This window comes from Oxyura jamaicensis, chromosome 18, assembly GCF_011077185.1.
Source record: "Oxyura jamaicensis isolate SHBP4307 breed ruddy duck chromosome 18, BPBGC_Ojam_1.0, whole genome shotgun sequence".
NCBI lineage: Eukaryota > Metazoa > Chordata > Aves > Anseriformes > Anatidae > Oxyura > Oxyura jamaicensis.
This window is the reverse complement of record NC_048910.1, coordinates 1,548,923-1,573,337: the sequence shown is the minus strand read 5'-3', so window position 1 is coordinate 1,573,337 and position 24,415 is coordinate 1,548,923. Positions and strand designations below refer to the sequence as shown.

General features: G+C 45.8%; 1 protein-coding gene across 1 annotated transcript in view; it reads left to right on the top strand.

Moving 5' to 3' along the window:
• SHISA6 (shisa family member 6) overlaps positions 1-24,415 on the top strand; it is a gene marked incomplete at its 5' end in the record, with an annotated part of 239,103 nt that overhangs the window by 33,994 nt on the left and 180,694 nt on the right. Inside the window, one exon of the mRNA XM_035342714.1 lies at positions 9,853-9,948. Coding sequence (XP_035198605.1) covers positions 9,853-9,948 — 96 coding nt within the window. The remainder of the gene's footprint in view (positions 1-9,852; positions 9,949-24,415) is intronic.

The window sequence follows — 24,415 nt, the reverse complement described above, 5'->3', positions numbered from 1 at the left end:
AAAAAAAAAAAAAAAGGAAATAAAAACATAACTTTTTCTCCCCCTCCTGAGTCATACAAAACTTGACTTGCCTCTGCATCCCTGGCTGTACAATTAAAGGGTGTGATTAAAGATGCAGAAGAAAGATTAAGGGCTGCTTCATCATTAGTTTTTGACAACCTGAGCCGTGAGGATCCCCCTGAGGCATGGAAGCCCCTTGCTCTGCTTGGGTTTGCTCTGATGCAGAGCCAAGCACGTAGGGATGTAGCAGGACAGCACAGCTCTCGTTGGAACCAGTGGGAACGATAGATTTGCACTCATGCTGGGCTCTGACATAACTGAAACTCCTCTGAATGGGAGCTCCAGGCCTGTTGGGTTGCTCACAGGCTTGTTAGTGGCTTTCTTATGCTCAGTGGGCAAGGGCTGCAAGTTGTCTATGGAGATATTAGCCAGTCTGGATGCGCTTGTGCTTTCACTGAGCTGCATGCTACTGGGCACATGGAGGAAAGAGGTCTTTATTTCCGCAGGGGAAAAGGCTCAGCGTCCCTTGCCCTCCTTCTTCCCTTCCATGGCAGAGGGAGCAGCTCCAGCACAGGAGCTGGGGAGCACTGACAGCTGGGCACCCTGTGGTTTGGGTGAGCCCCTCGACCCTGGTGGACCCTTCCCATCCATCGGGTCTCTTCTGTGTGCTGTACTGCAGATGAAAGGACTGTCCGTGCTTGGCTTTCGGGGACTTGAATGTTTGCGCTTAGTGGAGCATCAGAGCATGCTTCATGGCATGCCCATGTACAGCTGTGTGGTGCTGAGAAGCACACCACAGGGAGCTGAGCCGTCTCGTGCACAAACCAGGAACTTCAGCAGGCTTGTCTGCTAACCAGCATGTGCATTCGGAGCCTTGGAGAGGTGCTGTGTTTTATTCTCCTATCAGTTTAATCCTTTCTCTTTGAAAGTGCTTTTATTTAGACATCTCAGCAGAATATGAGCTCATCATTGTATTTCTGTCTCCTCCAGTGCATGCTGCTGGTGAGACCCTCCAGCTCTGCAGTCCTGTGCTTTGCTTTCACAGATTTCATTTTTTAAGTTAACAGAATAGCAAAAATTGATATTTTCTGAAACCTCACATAGCTTGTTATGGCTTCCAGGGAGATTGCAAAATCAAGGACAACTGCTGTACTTAACGGAGAAAACAATTAACAAAATGAGATATTGCCTTGATCACTTATCGGGAAATCTAGTACTGCTTTTATCTTTACTTTCTACATCTTTTCCAATGCCAGAAAAATACAAGAGCATGGCCTGGACTCATGCAGTTTACTGCACTGGATTTGGCCACCTGGTCTGCTGTGCAGTGAATGGGCATAATTTTGGCATGGCTGCTGTTTGGGACTGACACAAACCCCATGCCAGGGAACTGTTCCCCATTCTTGCAACGTTGTGGGAATTCTTCCAGTGTGCATCATTTTCCCTAAAGCCCAGTTCCTGGCCAATAATTTTATTTGAGAGCTCCAGTATTTGGTTGTCAGTAGTAAGCTTTTACCTTTCCTCATGGTGAAGAAGGCAGGAAGATGTGATGTTCTCTGAAGGCAGATAAGCCAGAAGTTGGACTAAAAAAAAAAAAAAAAAAAAAAAAAAAAGGAAAAACAAGGATCTCGCAATTTCCCAATTTTGAAGTCATCCTAAGCTGAATGATCCTCTGCTCCAAACGGAACCTGCAGTTCCCCCTTGGCTTGTGAGTGATCCTGAGCTGACCTTATACTGTGTTTTCTGACATGTTTTCACTTGACCAGCCCCCATGGGACCTGCAGGCATCACAGAGACCCTCACCTACAAGACCATGGGGCTGAGGACTGTTAATTTAAGCAGGGCTAGTCACTGTCTTCAGCGGCAATGGAGAACAAGAGGGGTGACGCAGGGACAGGGGTTTAACATGAGGGAAGGGGAGGAGAGGGAGGAGGTGGCAGTGGTTTTGAAAGAGGGTAAACTTGTGGATAGGGTTATTTTATCGATACAGGGCAAGTACAATTCTAATTACCTCACCAGTGTAATTTAGCTAAGGAGTATCTGTAAGGCGTAGAAAACTCGATCATTCCCTGTACTGATCTGGACTACATTTTGTCCAGGCTCTGGCTACATGATGCTGACAGCTCATCCTGACTACAACTGAACTCTTCCCAGTTGCTTTTTCCATATGTTTGCACTTTCAGAGTAGACACAGTGATCCCAGAACTATGGAATTACACCAGAAAAACCACACTGTGGTGGCCCTGACCATGCTTTCTTCTCACAAGTGTGAGAGGTGCCAGCTGGCTTCTCTTTGCTTGCTTTTTTAGTAAGAAAATGGTAATATTTCTGTGACATCCCTTGGGTGCCCTTTCTTATCATTGTAATCTTTGCTAATCTGCACCCCATGCTGCAGTAAAATATCACGGTGCCTGACCTGACTGCAAATGTGTCCGTCAGTGTAGCCCATAGCTCTGTCTAACACCCCTGACTTCCACAGGTGTTTACCTCCTTTTGAGGAGGTTTTGTGCGCTTTCTGGCTGCCCCCTGTGGCTCCCCAGCTTAAAAAAGAGAATCTGGGGGTCTACAGCTGTGCCTCCCTTTGCTTTCAGAGACTTTCGTGTTTAATGAACAGGACAGACAGATGTGCATGATGCAAAGCTGTCTGTCTTGTGCTCAGCAAACACCTTACAGTCATTTTGGCTGCTCACATCCTTTGTCTCACTCTGCTAATTTGTGCAAAATAGCTCCAGAAGAAGCACTCCAGCAGAAAGGAGCAGCTCAGAAACAGGTAGGCTGTGGGTCTCCCCCTGCAAAAAGGGTATATTTTTTCCCCACAGAGATCACAGAATCAGCTAGGTTGGAAGAGACCTCCAAGATCATCTAGTCCAACCTCTGACCTAACAGTAACAGTCCTCCACCAAACCACATCACAAAGCTCTACATCTAAATGTCTTTCAAAGGCCTCCAGGGATGGTGAGTCGACCACTTCCCTGGGCAGCCCATTCCAATGCCTAACAACCCTTTCAGTAAAGAAGGTTTCCATAATATCCAACCTAAACCTCTCCTGGCACAAATTCCCCCCCAAAAAAATAAAAGAAGCGTTCACACAACCCCTGAGAATCGGCAAGAGCTGTTTATTGCTGGGATATCTTGCAGGTAAGCCTGCAGGATGTCCGTGGTGTTTGGTGGCTCCAAGCTAGTGCTTGCAATGGAGCCTGAGCAACAAGTAGGGGGCTCGCTGGGCACTCCTGCGATGCTGTTGGTGCTCTCGGATGGCAGAGCACAAAGACATGCCGCAGTAATCCTAGGTCTCTTCTGGCTGAGGTGGATCCACTTCCATCCGTTCCTCCACATCTGGTGAATCCAGCTTCATGGGCTCCACGGTGTCATGCAGAAAGCTAAACCAGTCCTTGCTCGGGACTGCCCAAACGGGATGCCTTCCATCCGGAATGTTTTCTGGCCAGGGTGCCAAACCAGGGGGTCGTCCAGTTACACACCTTGGTCCCATGCCACCATCAACTTGATTTTCATGCATGGGTCCGATGCTGCCATTTGTCTTATGGCCATTACTGGGTCCCACACTGTGCTCTGGACCATGGGCATGCCTCTGCTCCCTGTGTCTGCCTGATGTTCCTGCCTTTGCCCCATGTCACCGTTGCTCCCATGGTAAGGCCCAGGCCCCCTGTCGCTGGGTGTTTGAGGGGCCGGCCTGTTCTCCACATCATTGCAGTGCCAATGGTACCATCTGTATGTGTCTGTGGGCTGGGCGCCAGAGGTCCCTTGGGCACTGGTGTCTCTTGTGCCACCGGCGCTATCCCTCTGCCCATGACAGGTCTCCTTCTGGTCAGGTGCATTCCTTCTTGGTGGTTCACCGGACTGCATCGCTGTCCTCGCACACCAAGAGGCTTGCTGATCGCCTTGCTCTTCTGGTCTTCTTCCTGCCGCACAAGCTGGCAGTCAGAGGGCCGAGATGCTCAGCGAGTGGTGGGCCAGCTGCTGTTTTATAGGGCCCGCAGCAAAGGTGGGGCAGGGGTGGCCACTGTGACCTCAGCAAGCCTCTGTGATGGAGTGGCCCACGCGTGGCCAAAGGTGGCTGTGCTGGGAGCGGCCTGGAAGATGCTCTCATGTGGCAGAAGGAGGGTTGGGGGGGCTGAGGGCCCCTTTTCTGGGGCTGGCTCCCCCGGGCCATTTGGCTTCCCAGAGAGAAAGGCAGCCCCTTGGCCACAGGGACTGCCCTGCACTTGCCATCCTGTGCCCTGGGTTTGTTTTTAACACTGTTTTTTAGGTAATTTCATTCTATTCTTTACAGAAAAGAACAGAAGCAAGGTGCATCTTCAGCTTTACTTCCCATGTGTGCTTTGTGTTCCGAGTGAATAATTTCTTCCTAATGTCACATCTAAGCTAAATCTCCCCTCCATTTTTTCAATGTCGTTATTCCTGATTCCATGGCTACACACCCTGATACAGTCCCTCTCCAGCTTTCTTCTAGGCCACTTATATGGGTAAGGTTAGGTAGCAAAAATGCAGGGCCTAGCAAATTGCAGCTTTATCTACCTTGTTCCACACATTCCACATGACATTTTCCAGCTCAGGCTCTAGCGTCTCATCAGTGTAACACAGAATCATTAAGGCTGAAAAAGACCTTCAAGATCATCTGGTCCAACCATCCCCCTACCACCAATGTCACCCTCTAAACCATGTCCCTAAGCACCACGTCCAACCTTTCCTTGAACACCCCCAGGGACAGTGACGCTACCACTTTCCTGGGCAACCCATTCCAATGCCTGACTGCTCTTTCTGAGAAGAAATGTCTCCTACTTGTTTTAATTGTTGCAGAGCAGTGCTTACACTGAGTCAAGGACTTTCCAGCTTCTCACACTGCCCTGCCAGCAAGGAGGTTGGGGGTGCAGCAGGAGCTGGGCGGGGACAGAAGCAGGACAGCTGACTCCAACTGGCCAAAGGGGTATTCCATACCATGCTGGACAATTAGTGTGGGGTGGCTGGCTGGGGGACAGGTGATCTGTCTAATAATAAAGTTTCTGCTGAGATGTTGAGGTGCTGGGACTCCTCTCTGGATGTAGTTTAATTCCAAGGAAACCTTGGGGCGGGGATGAGGTCAGAATCCCAGTGTGTATCATCTGAAAGGCTGTCCATGACAGCCCGTCTGCCCTTCTCTGGGTGATGTAATCCATGCTCAATAATACCATTTCTGAAAGGTGGATAACAGCATTTTAGTTCAGCTCTAATAATTCTGTTAAATTGGAGTCGGGCTCGTAATTGCTATTTGTGACTGAGTTTGTTCCATATGTGTGTTATGCAGGATGCAGTTGTAATGAAATGTTCCCTCTTTGAGCTGTATGCCCTAAAGAATATGTCTTTGTTGCATGGCAGGCACAACGCTCACCCACTCCCTGCCTCTGATGTGTGTTATAACCAGAAGAGAGGAAAAAAAGTCATGTTTCTCCTTGTTTCAATTTCTTTTGGAAATTTTAAGTTGTGTAAGTCCTCATTTGCTTTAGTAACACACTGCCTTGCTGGACTCCAGGTCATTTCTTTTAATGAAAAAGCCTGCGAGCCCATGTGCTTCTGAGAGTTTACATGCATTAGAGCGCACGGATATGAGACTGAGTGAGACCAGGGGGCAAGAGAGCAAGAAAAGCCTCTTCCAAGCAGTCAGACACAGTGCTCTGAAGCAGCATTTATATTTCATCCTAGTCCTAAGAAATAGATCTTACGGATGCAAAATCACCCCAGAAATACTGTATTGGAAGATAGCATGCTCTGTGCTGTGAGATCAGGTAGGTGGGTGGTTGTGTTGCTTTGGAAGCAGGGCATGCTGTGAGGCTGTTGTGATCAAATCTGGCTCCTGCTCAGGTCTCCTTGTTCAGTGGTCAGCTGGTGCTTCGCAGGCCGGGGAGCTCCCTTTGTGAACGTGGGGCAGAGGCGCAGGGAGGGGATGCAGCTGCCCAGCCAGCCAGCTCGGGGCTTTTCGGGTGGTGGCAATGGTGGATGTGACCCTTGGTAGCTACCAACAAGCCCTGGAGAGAGATAACACCAGCTAGCTAAGTAGGACACCTGGGTGTGCAAAACCAGGAGACAGCAGCTAATTCCACCCAAAGCAAGAGCTGTAAAAGAGGGAAGGTGTGCTGGGAGCCTGAGGGCATGAATGTGCAGGGCTGGGCTGCCTCACCTCGCTCGTGGCACTGATTTGCTGCTCTGGCTCTGCCTGACTTCTCTTAGTTCTCAGGTGGTGGGTTTCAGCTCCCGGTAGCTGCAGCCCACGGAACAGCTTGTCCCAGGGAAATGCACCATCAAAAGGCAGCTTTGCCCTGATGTGCTCTCACATCAGGGAGGAAGGAGAGCGACGCGAACGCTGCCTGTGGACAGCAGGTACAAGAGAGCCACCAAACTGTCCCCACCCCATTTCACCAGCAGATCTAGCCCAGGGTTCTCCATGTGCCTGCATGCCTGGGGTCCTGCAGCAGCTCCATGAATCCACCTGGCCCAGCTGGGCAGCCCGGGGCTGGCAGCCTCCAGCTCCAGGATGGGCTCCAGGAGCCTTGCTGGGTTTCAGAGAGGTCCTTTCTGTATGGAATGGCAGTGTTTCCTTGGATGGGTGTTGATTAGCAATAAAAATATCTCAGATGTCTGAAATGAATTAAAAATAGACCCATTTACACTTGTTTTGCCAGGAATGAGGGCATTTTTAGCTCTCTCACCATAAGGCAAAGACCCACCTTCAGCCTACTAAAAATGAACACCTTGGTTAAGCTCCCTTTTAGCCCATGGGACAGTCATCTCTATCAGCAGTTCAGCCCAGCTCAGCTCATGGCGGAAGCCCCATTTCGAGGGCCCAGACCCTCTCCAGTGACCATGGAAAGATGCCTAGCCCCTAGGTGAGCACACACACAACTAAAGGAGGAAGGAGGAAGATATCCCCAGCGAAGAATGAAATGGGGATGTTCTCTGGTTATGCATAGCCCTGTCAGCACCTACATTGTCCTGCAGTCCTGTGTCCTTTGCTTGAGAAACTTCAGCTCTGCTGTGGCTCCTGGACACATGTAGAGATGGTAAGGTATGGAGGAGCATTCAGGTTCACTGTGAAACATCTGTCAAGAAGTGATGAAAAAGTCCCCTTGAATAACAGGTCCTGAGCTGGGCCCACCAGCAGCCCCCAAGGCACTCCTGAACGTAAAAGCTTGGTACCAGCACTTCTGCACGGTGAGGGCAGGAGAAATAATGATAAGTGAGCAGGAAAAAAGAACCATGTAAAACAAACGTAGCATCCTATAAGGTACCCGTAAAAAGGAAAAACTTGTGCTACTTGAAGTCTACAGATTCAAATTTCTCATGGGAAAACATGACTCCTGTTCAAATGCTAATAGGTTGTTATCACAGGAATCTTTTAATTTAACTATTATGTAGCGTAAGAAGGGGCAGAGCAAGGTCAGAGAGCAAAAGGCTGATGAATAATCTTAAATCTGCCAGTAAATGTTTGTTTTGTTTTGTTTTGTTTTGTTTTTAATATACTTTGCCTTCTTGATCTCTGACTTAAACAGATCCTCCAAAGGGATATAAAAAGAGAGCCCTGGTTTAAGTTAGAGGTAACAGAACACATTTGTGTGCTTCTTTTATCCTTGTTAAAAACTGCAAAGTTATGACACTGATAAAGTGCCAGTCACCTGAGTAGCTGGCCCTGAGAGCATACAATTTGATGGGATATGAGCAAAAATTGGCTTACTAGAAAGAAAAAAGGCAGCACATTTTAGAAAAGAGAGGGAAAAAAAAAAAATGAAATGGGCACTGCAACCACAAACCACCTCTGCAGGCTTCTCAGGGCAAGAACAAATCTTGCATAAAGCTGGAATAGCTTCCAGGGAGTCAGAGGCAGATGTCTGCCATCCTCTTCCAGGAACACAGCAGGCAGGGTTTGCAGGAGCTGGGTAGGAAGATGAGAACAAGAGACCAGACCAAATTCTCTCCTGTGAAATCAGAACCCCCCCTTTTTTTTTTTCTTTTTCTTTTTTTTTTTTCCTAGAAACATTTCTCAGCCAATTTATGGGTGGATGCCTCCACATTTGAAGGCTTTTGCTAACACCTTGCATTGCTATAAATACAAGAAGAAAACTGTCTCGCTGCTAACTCTCCCAACCCTGTAGACACACTTTGTGTGTGTTTTGAGAAGTTTACAGGGAGCACTTGACTGACCCTGACCAGAAAAACTATGTGAGGAAAGGGAGTGGGATGCTTTTTCTATTAGACAGGAACAAACTTTTTTATTTTTTTTTCAGAAGGATCTCCAACATGTTCCCGTGATGGCAAAGGCTGTGCTGGGCTCTCCTGGCCAGAGGGTTGTTGGTGTCCTCCCCGGTTGGGGAGCAGGGTTTGCAGCCTGCTGGCTCCATTGCAGGGCAGACTGGTGGCACAGTTTAGACCCTGACAAGGTGCTCACCTTGAGCCCACCCATATGCAAAGGGGACTCTGGTGACAGGTGTAGTGGTCTGCAAAGTTAGGAGTTGCCAAGGCACTGTGGTGGGAATAGCTGGCAAAAAGGGAAAGAAGAAGACTTTGCAAAGTAAAGTATTGAGGTTTCAAAGTCTCTGTGCATTTTAGTTTTCACAATGTTCCCAGAAAGCCTGAAAATGTGTGAGAACACACGGCATTCAGTCTGTGTTTGAAAAATAGTAAAGAGCTGTAGCATCTGTCAGAGGCAACATGAGCCAGCCAGAACGTGGCCCTGGGCTGCATTTCCACCTGGATCCGTGATGCCCATTTTGCCCTCCCCACTGCCTCCTGACTCAGCTCTCCTGCTCGGGTGCCTTGTGCTGGACCATCTGCCCTGCTCCCAGCCACCATGGCTCGGAGGAACAGTGATGCAACGGCAGCTTGTGCAGAAAGGCACAGAGAAGATGGAGGCTTGGTAGGGAGGGAGCTGCATCCCCAGCCCCTGCGGCTGCTTTGCTTCCCTCCCCCGGCACTTATCTTTGCCTCTTTCTAAAATAAAAGGAATGGCAAAATTAACAACATGAAAAAGGGAGGAGATGATAAAGAGTATCTGGAAAATTATCTGTGTCCTCATTTCAGAGCTTTGCATGGTAACAGGGAGGCAGAAGGCCCTTTTCCTCATTAATATATTAGAACATTAAAAAGCTGGATGTCTCCTGAACAGTTGATAGCACTCTGTTGTGATGGACTGAAAGAGCTCCTAGGAAGTGTTCTGCAGAAGACTATCACACTTGAGAAATTATCTGTGGATGTTGTTCAAGGACCAGAGAAAATAAATCAAAGCTAAAAGACAAAGTCTGCTGTCATACTGTTAATGGGCACTTCGGTCCAGCCTGGACAAAAGAGATACTTGCAACTTCACTTTTGTGCTGAGAAAAACTCCAGCAGCAGTGAACAAATGCTGTCAAGGGCTGGCTGGACTCAGGATGAATCAAAGCCTCATCTCATCTGATGCCTTTCAACTTCTCAGTCTTGAAGGCCTGAGTGAGTCCAGTTCCGTGGGAATGCTGCTCCCAGCAAACGTGAATCCGAAGCACAGATGGTCAAATTCCCTGGAATTTGGGGTGTTTGGCTTAATACAGGTTATTTGGTTCCCCTATCAGAATCTGTTTATGACTTGGCAGCACTAAAATACTCGTTTTCTTCTTTATAAGTCTTTGTCCATACGGGAATTAGGGTTTGCTGCTGCAGCTGGTATGTTCTGCTGTAGCCTCTGCTTACCATTAGTAATGCAACCATGTGGTTGGGCCTTGGTACTCATACAAAGGGTGACAGCGGGGCTACACAGCATATATTTTTGTATGTATATAAACACCTGAATAAAGTTGTTTCTTTTGCTTTGTTTTTTTTTTTTTCCCTTGGCAGGTCACTATGGAAAGGATATTTATCGAAGTGGAGGGCCAGATCTCCATAATTTCATCTCCTCCGGGTTTGTCACGTTAGGACGAGGACACACGAAGGGTACAGTGGAAACAATTTTTTGCTAAATAAAAAAGATTCTTTTAAATAAATAAATAAATAAAAAGCTATAACTCAGAAGCTGGGTTCTAAGTGCTATGAGATAACAGTATTGGACTGCACTCGGTAGATTTAGTCTAGCAAATATTGCTGCAGGTAAAATACTGTGCTCCTGGCAGAACCTTTTAAATTCTAGCAAGGGAGACAGTGGGAGAGTGTAGAGTCGGAAAGCCAGACTCCAGACTCCACTCTAACTTTGCAGTTCAACAATTTATACTGCTTTGTGTTTTCTTGGGTGCATGGATGCAAACCACCATTGTGCTGCTGTACTTATAAAGGGGAAGGGAAGGAGTGTAATGCCGTCCAAGGGCAGGCAGTAACAGTTCAAGAGTGTGTTTCTGGATTTCTTTTAATTTCTGGGCTTTTTTGGGGGGGACGGGGTATTATGAATATTTTATAAAATTATTTATTTTTAGGTCCAAAACATATATTTTATGTGTTCATACAATCTGTGATATAATGTACAAACATGAAAACACAAAAATATACATATACTGGTCTGTGTATGTTCTGTGTATATGTACTGTATATATGATCTATGTTGAGAGACAGTTGTAGCTATATTAGATAAGTAACCGTATATCCCAGGAGTTGTGGTGACACAAAAGCTGTGAGATTTGACTCAAAGTAGCTGGTCACCAGAACCCCAGATGAATGTTCATTTATGACGTTGTTGCCTGTTTGGTGAGTTTTTAATAGTGTACAGTGAGACTATGTTGGGAGCATCTTTCTGTTCACACCCACACCCTGACCGAGTCACAGTGGTGCACTGGCAGTGGGTTGCGAAACTGGGATTGCAAGCATGTGCCATGCCAGTACACATCTGGTTTTGTGTCCTGATGACTTCTGAGACTGTTGTACCTTTCTATAGACACAATGTATGTGGAGATACCTATATAGACACAATGTACTGTATGTGGAGATGTGTCCATGTGCTCGCCTGGTTGAATGCACCTGTGTTGTTTCCGTGGATGACCATGACTCACAAATTATTAAACAACCTTTATTTTTTTCTTACATTTCCTGCACTTTTTCAAATTTTCCACGAGTGTCATCCAAAGCAGTGTTGGTCCTGTAGAACTGTCAGAGAAGAAACAAATATATGTATATTGTCTGTGTATGTCTGTGTGTGCTTAAATAAAGTTTACTAAGGCTGAGGCAGCACCCGTGGGACTTGTAATACAATACCTGGTAATTCCAGCCTGGCACTGCACCGGTGGAAGGAAAGCAGAGAAAACCACCATGAACCTTCAGGCGGGCTGGGAACTAAGGTGGTTCAAGGAAGGACTCATGGATGGCGTGTCACACAAAATTTCTCTTTCTCCTCCCCACCAAAAAGAAGTTTTACAGTCATGTCCTAACACATTAGGCATGGCTGTATTTAGGATGAGGTAGAAAGTGTACCCAGGAGAGGCACGATCTACAGAGTGGTGTGTCCTGATGGCCTTCATCAAGAACATGGGTAACCCTGGGCAGAGCCTTGCAGTCCGCCTCCTTGTCTCAGACTTTTGAGTTATCTTCAAGCAGTTTTCTGTACAACATACTTTTTTCCAGTACATTCTCAGATAAAAATAAAACCTGCTTTCCTTCTTTAACTGAAAAGGCTTGGGGGGGTTGTTCTTCCTTAGATGGGCCAGTGGGTTTCACACCTTTTCCACTGGCTTTGCTGGGAAGCCCACAGAGCACACTTCCCATCCTTGGGAAGATGGGAGAATGGGCAACAGGAGTCCAGATTGTTTATGTGCCACCTCTCAGAACAGCCATCAGATAGGGTGCCTTTTTCCACCCTATCCGATAAAAGTGTAAAAAAGGCACAACATTTTTAGTTGAAGAAATTCAAATATTGGCTGTTAATGGACCTAAAATAATGTATTGCCCTTCGAATTTACTTCTAAGCTACCTGTAAATTCATGTTTTGTTTGAACAATGCTGTAGTGTTAACTTTTAACTTCTTAATGGTAAATTCACATGCCCATGCATGATTGGTGCAAGTAATTAACGTGCACACATTCTGCAGGCAAACTGCCTTGTTTGCTTGTGTAGATTTGTCTTTGTTTGCAATCTGATTTGATTGCCTATTTGTTCTGTGAAAGTAGGGCCTTTGGCTTTAGCGAGTGACTTAGGGGCTCTGTCACTATGTTGGTACCCTATATCATTTGATTATTTCAGGAAGTATTACATGATAGATTCCCTGTGTTCTCTTTGAACTGGCAGTGCAGGTGTACATGTAGACAGGAAAGATGAGTGCTCCAGCAAGGGATACACTCCTGAGCTTTAGCTGAGCTACTTCATGCTCAGATTTAATTTTATTTCAGTTCCAATGCATGAATTAAAATCTCCACCTCAGCTACTGTTAGCCAAATAACCTCGTCCTATGTTGTCATTACACCACTGTGCAATGGCTTTCTGCTTTTAGACTGAACAGAGCCAATGAAGTTTATCTCAATATTTCTTTGCACTGGGAGACACATTTTTGGTGTTTTCTCAACTGTCTTCTGCTGTGGCAGGACTCCAAGTGCTGAGTAATATTTAAAGGCTAGTCTATTTTGGTCAGAAGACAAAGATGTGAGACATGCCAAACTACCATGGATACCAAATCAGCATATTCACATGTCTGACATCCACAAGCTCTTGCAAGATTGTGATTTATGGTTCTTATATGACATTCCACTGGGCGATGCATCACTGTCTGGCATTTAAGTCTATAAAGTCACTACATAGCGAGTTCTTCAAACCACAGTAAAGGCCTTCCCTGTCAGTCTGTCATGATGATCTAGAAATAAATCCGAAACCATAGAAGGTCTCCATGGTGAGACACACAGCTGGGTTAATTTCATCAAACTTTAGGTAGCAGGAAGGTGGATGTTTTACTAGACACACCTGGGAGAAACTGGCACCTCTAAATGAGTGTTCACTGGCTGGGCACCAGACACTTCTTGTCCCCATCTAGGCATCCGAGAAAGGCATGTGGGTCCTCCTTGTAGTTGCTACTATAGACATAGTTACTAGTGCTCTGTTTGCTGTGGGAGTTGCTATGAGAGGTCAGTGCTCCAGTGAAACAAGCAGGAGCACTGAAGACGGGATATTCCTCAGTAACCTAATTTAAAAACAAAACAAAACAAAACAAACAAACAAACAAACAAAAAGAACACACCACCAACAACACACCTTTTTCAACATATTCTCTGTCTGAGATTCCTGCTAATATCAGGTGTCCCAGGTTGAGGCTACCCCAAAAAGACCATGCTCACAGTCCTGCCAGGGCTCTACTCAGTCACACAAGCTGGTATAGAAACTTTTCCAGTCACAAAAAAGATGGAGCAAGCAGCCACGTGGATGTTGAACCACAGTGAGTCAACATGTCTTGAAGAATAGTAAATTCACTTGAGATCAAGATTGTTGAGTTTTCATGTTGAAAAAATAAATAAATGTAGATTTGATTTGATTTTGATTTTGATTTTTGACTTTTGATTTTCACTACCAGTCTCAGACCCTGAAAATTATTTAAGAATTTGAATTGGGCTCCTTGTGTTTCACCAGTCTTTGCCAACAGCAGAAATTCACTGAGCTCACTTCATATCTAAACAACTTGTTTTCCTGGTAATGCTACAACAGTGTTAAATATAGTGAAGCTTTTGCAGGAAAAGTTAAACTGAGCACTGGGTGGTCAGGAAACAGTGAGGAACATGGGATTTTAGACTCCTCTACTGCAAAGCCATATAATAGGGAAATAAAAGGGAAATCTGCTAGAGGTAGGGGAGCAGCATGTGTGGAAAGTTCAGGAAGAACCAAGTGTCCTTCCTCACAGCCTGCCCAATACTGCTTTCTGAAATGGGACATCTTACCTTTGGTTCAGGGCTGCAAATCTTTATTGTTCCAGGATTTGCTGGGAGATGTGTTCTGAGTTAAGACATCTATCTGTAGCAATCTTTTTTCTTGAAGTATCCCACTAGAACTGGCACCAAAGATATTCTCCACTCGTGCCAGTAGGCAGGAAAAAAAATTGAACCATATACCCAAGACAGTATGATATGGTTGTTAGAAACTGACTACACTGCTGCTGGCATCTCTGGAGCATCCTGCAGTGTGGGAATTGTGAAAAAATATGTTGGTGTAGAGCCTGGTGACTGAGCAATAACGGCTACCCACAGTTAGGTTGTACCTTTTGATATTTAGTGCAAATATGGCAAGAATTACAACCTGAACATGGTTTTTACCAGCTGGTGCTTCTGTTCTCACTGTCCTGCAGCATGGTTGGTATGTCATGCATTCACAGTGTGGCCCGGGTTGTGCAGGTGAGGTACAGCTGTCCAGTCTGAGACAGGTTTGACTGAGCACGTGCCTGGAGTGTGGGAATATGGTACTTTACTCCCACCCCAGCCATAGCACCACCCTTTGCCATCTTCTGATAAATATCCTGCTCCCAGTTACCTGAAACAATGCACAGCAATGCACAGGCAGAAAGGAGAATGAGAGGTCTGCTGTTGTTGGCTTCTGGCTTTTTCACAGGCATTATTTCCCTCAAATAAGCATTTTTCTTCTGCATATGCAAAAGGAGCAAATTGATCTTCATTTAGTCCTGCCTTAGAAAATGATCACCTTTCCCTCCCAGACCATGTGTAGGTGAAAGAGTTGTTCTAAGGACAGACAGACCACATATCCCCAGTGTCAGAGCAGTGGAAGATGGGTTATTCCGTCTTCTTACCGAACCACATGGGTTTGAGGTTTCGAAGCTGGAGGGGTTTGTGAGAGTGAGAGGAGACAAGGTAATGCCAGGGTGGGAGAGAGAGCTGATAGGCTTGAGGTGGCATCTGAGTCTCATGGCTGCTCCTCGCTTGCTCTCCTGCCCGTGGGCTCTGTTTAGCAGAAGCTGATGGAGGTATCTTGCCACCATCTGCTGCCAGACCTTCGGCTTGTTGGGGAGCGCCCTGCAGCCTCCTGGGGATTCGGATCACTCTGGGTATTCCACTGTGCTCTCACAGTAACCCAGTGTGCCTGTACCAGGAGATGGAGGGCCTGGTGCCAACGGGGTCATCACACAGGTTTATTGCAAGACAAATTTATACAATAAAGCAGCAGCTTGCTCTTTCTGACAACTTAACATTTGTTTTGTTATGAGGGATCCTCCTACAAACATGAAAGAGGACAATGCAGCTCCAGATCATACTTAGCAACCAAGATCTTCCCAAGCTGCTTCGGTGTCTCAGCCAGCTGAGGTGGGTGGCAGCTCCACTTCTCATCTTCTTCTGCCCTCACAGCTCCGGAGCTTTCCCAGCTCCCAATGCAGGGTGGTTGGGGTTGTTGCCCAAGACAGCATCGCCAACTTTGTGTGAGTGTGGCTCATAGAAAAGCACGTTGATAATGATAGGGCTGTGGAACATCTCATGTCAGTATGAGGATCAGATCATTTTCTTCCTGAGATGTCTTGATCTACCCATCCATTGTACTGCCTCATTTGCACATTCTTTCCACCTTCATTGGTTTTTCTGTGAGCTGAAGAATATCTGACAGGCTCTGTATTTTATAAATGACATGTCTGTATGCAAACTAATCTTTATGCAGACACCTCAGTGCATTTATAACATACAGCATGCTGTGAGCTCTGCATAGACCCTAGACGTGATACAATGTGGTAAAATGGGATCAGGTATTTATACTTGTTGGCACTACATCCCCTCCCCCCCCCTTTTACACACACTTCTGTTCCTTTTGGAGACCCTGGCATACAAAAAGCTGAGCTCCTTTTAAAAGCAGCAGCTCAGAAACCAGTTTTACTGGTTCATTTGCATGTAAATATGTTTTTTTTTTTTTTTTTTTTTGGGGGGGGGGGGGAGAGGAGATTTATTAATTTAATTATCATTAGCAGTTTGAGGATTCTTACTCCTTTCTCTCCAGCACAGTCCTGGTTCCCTGCTGTTGTAGCTGTTTCCCTGTTGTCTGGTGTTAACAGCCTCGCATTTCAGTTTCTTTCCTGGTTCATACCCTTAATTTTTTGTTTTTGGGGGTCTTGGCTTACATCTGTTGCAACTCAGCATTGGCCCAATGCAGCTTCAAAACATGCAGTGAATCAGCTACAGAGTGGAATTTACAGCCTCCCCCCATCATTAGTAATCTACACGTGCAGGAGATTCATTAGAATAGTGGAAAAGAGAAGTTTAAGGGTCATTTTTTTTCATGCCTGCATCTGTAACACAATGAATAGATTATGCAAAAATTGAGGGTTAGATATGTTGAGTCCTTTTTCTCATTAAACACTTGTTAGACATATCATATCGATGGAGAGATGTCAAGCCAGTGCCCGCAGCATCCCAATGAATCATTTTATGGTCATCCTGGATAATATCTAATGATTTTGATGGTTTCTTGCAGTGCGTGTGCTAAAGATCACTTGCATTCTGATTCCAGATTAATTTCAGCTATTGCATATTGTGACACTTAATTGTATTGACTTGAAAATAGGATCATTGGGATGTGGAAACTGCTGCACAGCTTTGCAGAAAGATTCCATTACACAATAGGGCATTTCAATCCGCTCTGAATTATTTAGCTGACTCCAGACACGACCATCCATTTCTCAGCCGAGTCTGGACAGCTCTCTTTTTTATAGCCCTCTGAATATCTGGGTGGGAGGAGGGTGGGAGGTCATGGAAACCATACCAATGCCTGCAGCAGTCATAGAGCATGCCACCTCTGTAGACCAGGAATGGCATGAACATAGCCAACCCAGATCAGTCCCTGGGGTCACCTTCTGCCCTGTGCCTTGAAATAAGTAAGGTGAGGGGATCATACCCTTCTGTCTTCCAATCAACTGGCCGCAAACCGGGCTTAAGGAACAACCTAGGGAGACTTTTGGAAAGGGACTTTCCAAGCTAGTGTCTCCCACTCTATGAGCAATGAGGAGGAGGATTGGCAGATAATCTGAGAGCCTTCCTCAAGTTTATTGAGGAAGCAGCAGAAAAATGACCACAAGCAGGGCAGGCAATGCATACATCACTGCTAAGCCAGGAAATTCAGCTTGCTGTGGCAAGAAGCCCACAGCTACTCCACAGCCAGCTATTAAATGGAGTCTGCTTCCTGCACCAACAGCAAAGACATCCCCTGCAGGCAGTCTCACTGAGGCATATGAGGAGACACTCATCATTTGGAGATCATGTTGCTCACCACCTCAGCCTGTTGATGGCATTTTTAACTTGACCTCATGAAACATGCTTCCTGGAGGACACAGATAGGACTGGGGCAGGAAGGGAGGATGCTAGCGAGGATGGGTGCCTCTTCTTTCTCTCTGAGTGAACATTAAACCAAAATGTTGTGTTTGAACCACCCTGCCACTGCTGAGAACCTTATGTTTCCATGGCAATATAAAGAACCAAAGCTATCTCTAAACTCATTCTACTCCTGTAGTTAGTGAATCATTTTCTGCCCACTTCCTTGTCCTGCAGACTCCACTGCGGCCAGCACTCCGCTGAGGGCCCATGGATGGTTTTCAATAGTGTAGTGTTCTAGAATAGATTTCTCTTCTTTCTGCTATATTCTAACAGTGTATCAAAATAAATTGCAATAGCTGAGAGGAGAAGAAAAATGTCCTGCCTATTATTGTATGCCCTTTCATAGAGTCTGTCAAGTCTCCTCAACATTTTGGCAGGTACCTTTGAATGCTGAGCTGAAGGCTGGTGAAAAGCTGCCAGTTACAGCCCAGCTATCTATGAAACAGGGAGCTTCAGCTGCATGCCCCAAACATCTTTTTGAATATTTTTTTTTCTATATCTATTTTCAATAATTGATTTATATATAAAAAAAAATTCCTGCTGCAATGTTACTGAGCATCTTAGGCTGATTATCTGTATACAGAGGGATTTTAAGTGAAATTAGGAATCACCCTTGCATTTGGAATACTGTTTCTTTAGCAGGTCACCATTCAATCTTAAATGTGTTTGAGGGTTGTAAATAAGGAATTTAAATATTATGAAAAAAAAATGGTGATTCCTAGGTGAAGATGGGGGACTCAGCAGATTGATCTCTAATTTTGAAGCAGTTGTGTGCTCAGAACAGCCAAATCCCACAGTCAGAGTCAGCAGGTGAAGAGCTTGGGTATGTCCAAAAATTTACTGCAAATTTACAGCAAAGCTACTGTATTATATAAAGTTTATCTTTGTAAGTCTCTTGGAAGAAAACTTGGCTCATTATCTTAGAAGTGATTTTTGGACACACAAGCCCTAGATTTGCTTTCTAGATTTGCTTTCCATGTTCTATACTCGTGGGAAAATTATTTGATCCCAGGAGCGTCAGTTTACCTTCCAATAGTCTATATAAAGCTGTGGACAGTTGTAGGGACTTCATACAGTGACTGCCACAAATGTAATTGCAGACAGTCTTTGAGAGACAGACTTCAGTACATTTATTGACTTTTTCTACTCTTGGAAACAGATTAATCTGTATCTCTTGATGGTATGGGGACCTGTGGCCATGGCTGTTTCATATTGTGTTGAACCTTTCCCTAACCCCCAGCCTGACCCTCCCCTGTCCCAGCTCCATGCGGTTCCCTCAGGTCCTGTCGCTGTCCCCAGAGCTCAGCGCCTGCCCCTCCGCTCCCTGTGAGGGAGCTGCAGGCCGCCATGAGGCCTCCCCTCGGCCTGCTCTGCTCTGGGCTGAACGAACCCAGGGACCTCAGCCACTCCTCACACTTCTTCTTGACACTCTCATACAGTTTTAAGTCCTTATTTTGTGGTGCCCAAAACTGTACACAGTGCTTGAGGTATTAATGCTGGTGACATTTGTCACTTAGCTGTTAATCTTCCATTCATGGGACTGCAAGAACACTTCAGAGGTCTGAATTGAAGCCAGATGATTCCTGCTCTCTCTGGCTTAAAGTCAGGCTTGTACTCTCAGCTAGGCAACAAAATCCTTCTCTAATCAGTGGAGAGAGCCTGGGCTCTCCTGATGCCACAGGCTGAGATCATTGACAGGACCTGTATGGTATCACTCTGCTTCTGTGCTTTGCAGTGTGCCAGGATGCGATGTGGGCTACCAGAAGCCTTGGGCTAGTGGGAGATAGAGTGCTCACAAGTGGATGGCCTGTGCTGTCATAGGGTGGTACAACAGATGCTGAAGGAAGTGCTAAGAAGTTTTCACAGTGAAGCCCAGGTCTGAGAAATCAGAATCTTATTTTTTCCCCTAGAGGAGAAGCTTATCTCTGGCACATACATAAAAGTTCTTGTTTTAGCTGGAAGATATTTCTCAATGTTGAGTTACTTTTTGTGCATTCATGGAGAGACCAGGCTCAGCAATTTCCCACCTGCCAGAGCAGCATTGCTGTGATTCAGTTTAGGTTTTGAAACCAGGTTGTGGCATAGCTTTGTCGTAAGCTGGGGAAGTTTGTGGAGTGCAAAATTTACTCCTGCTCTCTATGAACAAAAAAGTGCAGAGGTCCCAAGGAACAGCAAGGTGATGGGATCAAGTGCACCGCATTTTTTGTAACTGCTTTGAGGCTGAACTGAATTCACTTTCCCTGTGTCAAGAAGACTGGTAGGAACTGCTTCTGCTGCCACCAAGGTGGGCAGAGGGCAGTTACCTTAATGTTCCACAGTCCTCTCAGGACTTGAGGAGGGACAGGAGCCCCCATCCGTAATTTACAGAAGGTGGGGATGACTTGCTACATGGAGTTTCTTAGGTGGTGGTAGGGCCAACAGATTCTCCAAGAAACCCTAAGAGAAGGACAAATGATAATGGGGAAGGGCTGTGGGCTGAGAGATGGGGACAGACTTTTATTTTTGATTAGACTTTCCAAAGCAAGCCCTGCAATCTTCTTCCCGTCTCTTTTCATAAACCATCAAGTGCTATAAAAGTTATGGTCTTTTGAGAAGAACACAGTCATAGGGCTGACCAGAGATGTTGGAAAGGAGAGGAGGGGTTGTACTGAGTCCCCCAGCAACTGCATCAGAAAGCACCCCTTTTTGGAGGGCTGAGACCCTTCCCACTGCTCAGCTCCTGACTGTTGCTGGGACAGCTGTTTCCTTTCTGAAAGCGTCTCCAGTTCTTATCAGAACTGGAACAGTCCCATTCTGTCATCCATGCTCTTCAAGGTATTGATTTAAAACTCCCCTGGGTCTTGAAGCCCTTCAGGCAGTGTCCATCACTCTCCTGAAAGCAGATGACCGTAATCACTTACCATAGCGCTGTGCCCTCATTTTCTCATATGAACGCAGCCATGATGATTTCTCTAAAGGATTTCCTAGATGAGGGCATCATTTCCATGCAGGGCCCTTGAGCATGCTGCTGGTGCTGTCATGGAGTAAAGCTGCCAGAACCCAGGTCTGCAGCAGTTTCTAAGACTGGTGGATAGACTGAACCCAAGATTTTTTGTCTGACAGGTGAAAAGCGAGAAGTATCTCTTTTTTTGCCGACTTTCTTTCTAGATTATCAGCTGCAGAACAGAGAGCAGTGTTTCAGCTGGAGGCAAATGATGAGACAGTCCCTGTAGAAACGAGGTGCATGGAGCAGGAAGCATTTGAGCAGAAACAGATCTATTCATGATAATTTTTCTGAGTCTTGGATAGTCCTAGCAGTAAATGAATGAATAAAGAAGCTGGGATTTTGCCAGTAATTCATATAGCTGACATACAGTTTCTGGACCACAGCCTAGTTCCTCAACCAAAGAGCAGATTCCAAGCGCACTTTCTGCTAATGATCGGTATTTTTGAATCGATTTCAATGGAATTGGCTTGGATCTGCAGTAGAAAATACACTTGTGTATGCCAATACAGACCTTACCACATTGCTGTTGCACACCTGCCCTGTTCTCCATCTTGAGAAAATCATGGGTTTGTTTTCCCGAGATGCATTTTTCCCTCTGAGCAATGAGTTAAAGGCATGTTAGAGTCTTTTTTTCTTTAAATGTGTTGGAACAAAATGTGCTTATACTGTGAACAAAAAGGAGTTTACTAGTCAGGCTGAAAATTGATCCCTGGCTCTAAGAGTCAAACTGGATTTGGCTAATATATATTCAAATTCTGTGGGCAAGGCATAAGGCAGAGTGAGTTTGAGGACCTGCACCCCAACTGTGATAAGAAAAATGTTCGTGCAGACAGCAAGATATAGATCTGCTGAGTAAAACCCTCATCCTGCACGGTCATATTTCTGAGATCAGCTCTTCATGTGGGGCCATATCTGTGCACACAGCTCACAGATTTCTATCTAGAAATGCAAACCTTCGAAATTTTATTAAAGTACTATACTCTTATCTATTCTTCTTATGTCATTACCATGTCTCTATTGTTTAAAATATAACATGTTTTATTCTAAAGTATATGCTACTGCCATTAATTCAAGATATGCTCAGATACCAAGAGCATACTGTCTATAAAAGGCATGTTCTCATATTCATTTTAAACTAAGAAACTAAAAATAAAGCTAGTTCAAATATAGGTGATGAGAATAACCTAAGACTCATGTTAGGAAGTATAATATGAATGAACACTTAAAGGTGCCTGACAAAGATTGTGTGCTTGGAAAGAGCAGTGGGTAAAAGTCTGGAAAGTAGATTTGTCCCCCCAGGCTAGGGACAGAGAAGTCAGTTTGGTGACTACTATGCATCCCCTCTCTCTGCATAGCACCTGAAAGGTGTTGAATTAAAAATGCTCAGTTCAGCACAGCTAGCAAGAAATTCTGTTTCACTCAGTGTAAGCATTAGCCTGTAGATCTCACTGTCACAAGACGCTGCTGAGATCAAGAGGGTGTAGGCACAAAACACAGACTGTGCTACTTGTGCAGTTATTGAGATAGGCAAAGTTACTGTGTCAGTGGTCCCAATATCCATGTCTGAGGCTTAAGTGCCTCAAACTATGGGGACTGGGGGAAACCTGCTGAAGTTCATGCTCTCCCAAATGTGTCCATGGCAGGAGCTCATCTTGTAAAACAGTTCATACTGTCTACCCGCAAAGCTCCAGAAATACCCTCCATTCACTCCTGTTTGGCATGACCTGAGTGAAGAAGAATAAGAGGACACTCCAGGCTAGGATAGCAAGAACTGACCGATGTCTGCATGGGAGGAGGTTGCGTCCAACTCACTGGGGCACGTTTGCAGATAGCACAAAGTGGGGGGCCCCCGCTGACCCTCACTGCTCTGCTCTGGCCTCTGGGCACTGCAGAGGGGATGCGGTTTTGATGCTGTGCTTGGTGGCACCTCAGCCCTTCTTGGGGTTTCTTGGCCTGCTTGCCTCTCAGGGTCCTGGTCGAGGTTCCCCCAGGTTAGGGGACATCAAGCTTCGTGCTGTTCCCCAGATGAGGTGGGAGTTTCAGCCTCCTGAATGTTTCTACTGCTGCATGAAAACTGAGCACAAGCAAAACACAGACCTGCTGAAGTTGTTGAGCCGACCTCAGTCTAAGCTCTTGATGGGTCATTGATAGCCCAGAGCCTTAACAGGGAGGTGTTTTTCTTCCTGCAGACTCCAGATTACCAAAAGCAGGCTTCACCAGCTTCACTTGCCTGGGCAAGTACAGGGCTGGCACAAAACACCAGCGAGTCTAAGTAAAAGCACAAACAAAAGATGAGCAGAAAAAGGCGAATGTGTAGCCTACCCTCCAGTGCCATATAAGAAGGCATCCCAAAGGGATGCGTGCACTTGAATGCACAAAGCCCCAGCAGGTTGTCTTGCATCTTAACCCCGGCTCCCCGCCTCCAGGCTGGCTGCGAATGAATAGAAGACCACCTTGTTGGGAGCACAGCAGTCACAGGGGGGCAGGCTGCTCCCTTCCCACCCCTGCCCTCCAAACACAAAGCAGAACACGAGGCAGGTCCTGCCAGCAGCTTGGCAGCCTCCAGCACAATCTGCTTCTTGTAGTACAGCCTGACACTGACTCTCCTGTGTAAAACACACACATGGCCCTCTGTCTCCACATCTCACTGCTGGAGCAAACTTCTCTGGCTCATCAGGGCAGCACCTGGTAGCAAGGCATTGTCAGTTCAGACTCTTCTTTTGGTGAGTGATTGGAGTTCCTTCTGTTCATCCAGCTACAACAACACGAGGTTTCTGGAAAATCTTGAGCCTCTGGTCTTATTTCTTAGGGTCCCTGAAGTGGTTGGTGATCCTTTTGATTTTTTTCACATGTAAATCATGGGGACACAGACCCTGACTGTGTAAGGAATGCAGACAGCCACAGCTAGCATGTGTCAGGAAGCCAAGGGGACAGCACGTTTGCTCCGCAGTCTCCATCATGGTCTCCATCATTGATCTCCCATTGATCCTGCCACCAAGGAGAGCTCTTCCTCCTGCTGTCAGGAGTATCATGCACTATCATGTTCACGCTCATTATGGAGCTTTCACCCCTTAGATGTGAGCAAAGATTTGAACAGAGCAAGTGAAAACCTAATAGATAGCTGCTGTTGAATTTTCTGAACAAGCCCTTCAGAGCTGCTGGCTTCTTTTTCATATGCAGATAAGAAGGAAGTACCTTGAAATATTTAGGCTGAACTGCAGAAGAGGCATTGAACAGGGGATGGCAACAGTAATAGAGAAAATTTCAACCATTTGCAAAGCATTTTCCTGAATGAATATTGCCCAAGAAACTCACCAAATAAATTGGAATTATTAACTTAATTTTGAGGCTGGGGAACCGGAGGCAGGGACAAGACAGGAACGTGGATGCAAAGATCAGGAAAAAAGTTTGGTGGGAAGAAGCATGAGACTGGGTGATAGGAGACGCAGTGACTGTGTCTACCTGGAACTGTGGCATTAGCCATGCCCACCACACAGCTGAGGTGACTTTCAGATTATATCAGAAAGGTGTTCAGATCTGCAGCATCCTTAGAATGGCCCAGGCAGCACAGATGAGAAAGCTGTGGACCTTTTTCAGGCTGTCTTTGTGCCTAAACATAGGCTTTTCTTCAGGAGAAAGCTGACTTACCCATTGCCTTCCAGATTTTAGGACAGTCTCATCAAGAAAGCTTTCAGTCTCAGATCTCTGTGCACTGAGAGCAGTACTGGTGAAGCTCAGATTAGACAATAGTGTCTTTATGCCTGTGGATTCTACAGGAAATCTTCAGGAGCATTTGAGGGGAAGTAAAAGAGCAAAAGCAGTGTTCATTTTTCTTCTTCAGGTTCCCTCTCATCATCCTGCAGTATGGGGGCTGGCTATAGTGTGAGAGACAGTTCCCAGCAGAAGCCCCATGTCTGCACAAATGTTGATTCACAGTTATCAGCAGAAATTTAGCAGCATCAATATCTTCTGAATTTGCAGCACTGCAGGATCCTTGTGGCAGAGCTCTGATTTTTGGTCACTTTTGGTCCACTGGCTTCAGTGGGACTAGGACCCCTGCCAGGTTATGTTGCTGGCTAGGAGAAAAGCCTACATTTGTCCATGCATGCTTATTCACATGGATTTCCCAGCCATGTGTGATTTCCCAAGCAGCAGATTT